Here is a 3,727-nt window from a genome sequence, read left to right on the forward strand (position 1 = left end):
ATTTGGATTTTGTATAGGCCTCAAGAGGAAAACTCTTGTGGCTGATGATGGGAATGAAGTACTCTTGGAAACATCGTTTATCTTTCTTCAATTGCTTTCCTCACACCAGGGCCTCACTCTCTGCTGTATGTCCTCCAGAGCCTGACTTCAGCATCTTTCTCCTTCTCTGCTAGCCTTTGAGTACTTGGAGGACAGTGATTGTGCCTCAGGTTTCTCTGTATGTACAGTGTTGGCACAGCACCTGGCCCATGGTGGGACCTCAGAAACGGTTGATGAATTAAAACAGACCAGTCAGTCAGAATCACTAGAGAATAGATGACTTTATTATAATTCAGCACTTTGGAGAAAAAGCATGAGAAAAAGCATAGGTAGATGATAAAGAAGTCACTTTCTTGTTATAAAACATGATTCTTTAAGAATATCACTGAAGTAAACTTAATGCCTGCATGCGTAAGTTGACCATTTTTGGTGTAGTGCACAACAGCATGCTGGCTGAACAGAGGCCTGCTAGCATATGAAACTTTGGTCTACCTGTAATTACGATGTGATGCAATTACCTTGAACTATACCTGGCCTCAAACTTCAAAATTTCAAATATCTAAACACACTGATCTTTCCAATTGTCTTTACATTTTTTTGTTAAAAAAAAATTAAAACCCACAAAAACACATAGGAAGAAACTTTCCATCTGTCCCTGAACTTCCATACAGAATAGCAGCTCAAGTTATAAATTCTAAGGGCCATACAAATTTGGAAGAATGAGGAATATTTTTCCTGGAATTAAGTGCGCACAAGAAAGTGAGAGTCCTCAAATTCTGAGCAAAGCAAAGCATCTCTGAACTGAGGATCTTTTTAAGGTTCTCTGTTGCCATGGAGAGAGAGTTAAGTGTAAAGCTGTGGTCTTGGGGAATCATAGAGCAGGGCAGGCAGGAAGCTGTTTCTTTCATTGCTGACTGCATCAGACAGGCTGTGGTGGGTGCAGAGAGTTTAGGACTGCCCAGAGCTTCTTGGAATTGGTCAAGTTTAAACCCCTTTGCTTTACCCCTGGGCAGCTACATCAGGGGTGTGTTTTGAAGGAAGGGTGTCATATGACTCCGGCAATGGTTTTCTGTATCCAGCTGAGATATTTGTTTGTAAGAAGAATGTAGACTCCAGGCTTCTTGGGATTACCACACTTCCCAAAGGAAGTGACACCTCTAAAGATGTTATCACATATCAGAGGGCTTCCAGAATCCCCCTGGAACAGAAAGGCATGTGCTGTAAGTGTGAAGCTTTCTCAAGATATTTTTCCAGTATTTTATTCATTCATACTTCACCCTGCCTTTTATTTCTCTTTCCCTATTTAAAAGCTTATTTAGAAACGCCTCTAATTTAGCCAGGTATAGTGGCACATGCCTTTAATCCCAGTGTCACCAGGGAGTTGGGGGTAGGGAGAGGGAGGTGGATTTCTGAGACCGAGGTCAGCATGGTCCACTTAGTGTGTTCCAGGCCAGCTGGGGCCACAGGAAGATCCTGTCTCAAAAAACGAACAAACAAACAAACAAACAAAAACCCCCAAAACAAAAAACAAAACAAATCAACCAACCAAACAAAACATTCCATACAAAACCCTCTTCTAACTGGAAAGCATCAGGTGGCAGACTCAGAAAGACAAATATTGCATGTTTTCTCTTAAATGTAGAAGCTAGATTAAAAAATAAAAGGCCAGATGTGGTGGTGTATGCCTTTAATTCCAGTGGTTGTAAGGCAGAGGCAGGCAGATATTTATGAGTTCAAGGCCAGTCTGGTTTACATAGTAAGTTCCAGGCCAGCCAGGGTTATACAGTGAGCTCCCGTCTCAAAAAGCAAAACAAAACAAAATAACAACAAAATTTTAAAAGGAATGGGAGGACGAGGCAGGAGGATTGCTATGAGTTCTGGGCCAGCCTGTGCTACAGTGTGAGAGCCTGTCTAAAGACAAAAACCAAGGGAAAAAATAACATGAGGAGAGGTGTATTAGGAGGAGAAAGGGGACCAGTAGGAGGTGGAGAAGGACCAACAGGGCAATGGGCGGGGGTGGGGGGAGGGTGAGCAAAGTATGTGATACACATACATGGAAATTTCATAATGAAACTCATTATTTTGCACAATAAATACAGACCAACAAAAATGAGTAAGAAGGCTATTTTATGAAAAAATTTTGCAAAATGAAAAACAAAAAGTCTCCTTTGTTGTTTGTCTACCCTGAACTACTAACACAAGTTTGCTTGTCTTTTCTCATGTTTTTCCTTTTGAAAAAGGCTTTTCGGAGCAGTGCAAACTCATTTGCATCAAGACAAAGAAGATACAAGAAAAGCCTTCAAAGGTGAAAACAATGGTCTCCTTTCATTGATCGATCTTAAAATTTATTTGTTATTAATGTATGTGTTATGTATGATGTGTGTGTGTATGTATGTAGACATGTGTGCCAAAGTACATGTGTGGTGTTCAGAGGACAACTTGTGAGTAGACATGTGTGCTAAAGTACATGTGTGATGATCAGAGGACAACTTATGAGACTTGATTCTCTCCTCCCATCATGTGGAATCTGGGGATCAAACTCAGACCTGGCAGCAGGCACCTTTACCTGCTGAGCCATCGTGCTGGTCCTTAAAAAGTTCTGTGTCCTCATTCTTTGTATGTCAGGAGAAGAAACTGTTGTGGTGAATAAAAGACCCGAGATGAGGTCTCAAATATGCCCTCCTCAAGGAGGTCACTAGCTAAGTTATCTTAGAAGAGTACTTGTGATATTTTGAACAATTTTTAGGAATTTTCTTTTTCTCTAAGCATTCATTAGCTGTCATTACATGTGCTCTCTGGCCATGGAGACCATTTATGGACAATGTGTTCTAAGTAGGTTCAGACCCTGGTAGAGCCTGCTTTTTGGCATAGTGACAGGCAGAGCCAAGCAACTGTTAGGAGTCAGATGAGCTGGGTCCAAATCCAAGCCCACCCTGGGAAGCCATGCTCCTTAATGTGGAAAAGTTAAGTAACTTCCTACAGTTCTGTTGCCTCATCTGTGAAACAGACATGGTTACCTTACCTGTTTCAGGTGTTGCTTGTGGATTAGGCAGCACAACACAACACTATAGAACGTGGTACAATTCTTTGCACTCAGTCCCTAGCATCATAAACGATAGTTGTCATAACAGATGGTTATATTAGAGCCAGAGGGCATCTGTGAATGGTGGTTAGACAATGTGCTGATGATGTTATTAGAAAAGAAAGAACATTCCCTGAGCAGATCTCATGAGGGACTGAGCATCGTACCTCTGTTCCAGGGCCAAGCAGTGGTCTGCATCCTATGAAAGGTACTGATAATCATTTGCCATGTTCTTTCTACACAAGCCCTAATTTAAACCTTTCATTTCCTAGAGCCAAACAATGTTTAAACATTTTAATTTACTTACTGCACATGAATCGTCTTCACCGTTCCTGCCACCAGCACAGATCATGTTGTTCTGAACGATAGGTTTAAAATTATAGTGCTCTGCACTATTGCAAACTCTTCTGTCAATCACAGTGACATTGACCTCTCTCAAGACATTTGAGACTGTGCATGAGTCTTTTTTGGTACTTCCCCATCCTGCCACACGACACTTGGTGTGGGGTTTGACATCTTCTTCTTTTTTTGGTATTGGAAGGATTCCCACAGCTTTGGTTATAGTTGCTTTACCATTCAGCTGCAAAGAAAAAAAAAAAAAAAAAA

The 3,727-nt window shown here is 41.2% G+C and overlaps 1 protein-coding gene across 1 annotated transcript in view; it reads right to left on the minus strand.

The window, feature by feature from the left end:
• Positions 1–353: 353 nt before the first annotated feature.
• The window catches only part of LOC103739934 (granzyme A-like), a 12,223-nt gene continuing 8,849 nt past the window's right edge, over positions 354–3,727 (minus strand). Inside the window, exons 4-5 of the mRNA XM_008840408.3 lie at positions 3,429–3,701; positions 354–1,237 (exon numbers count right to left, since the gene is read on the minus strand). Of these exons, the coding sequence (XP_008838630.3) occupies positions 1,085–1,237; positions 3,429–3,701 (426 nt within the window). The 3' untranslated portion in view covers positions 354–1,084. The remainder of the gene's footprint in view (positions 1,238–3,428; positions 3,702–3,727) is intronic.

This window comes from Nannospalax galili, unplaced genomic scaffold (assembly GCF_000622305.1).
Source record: "Nannospalax galili isolate Female #2095 unplaced genomic scaffold, S.galili_v1.0 scaffold339, whole genome shotgun sequence".
NCBI classification, from domain to species: Eukaryota; Metazoa; Chordata; class Mammalia; order Rodentia; family Spalacidae; genus Nannospalax; species Nannospalax galili.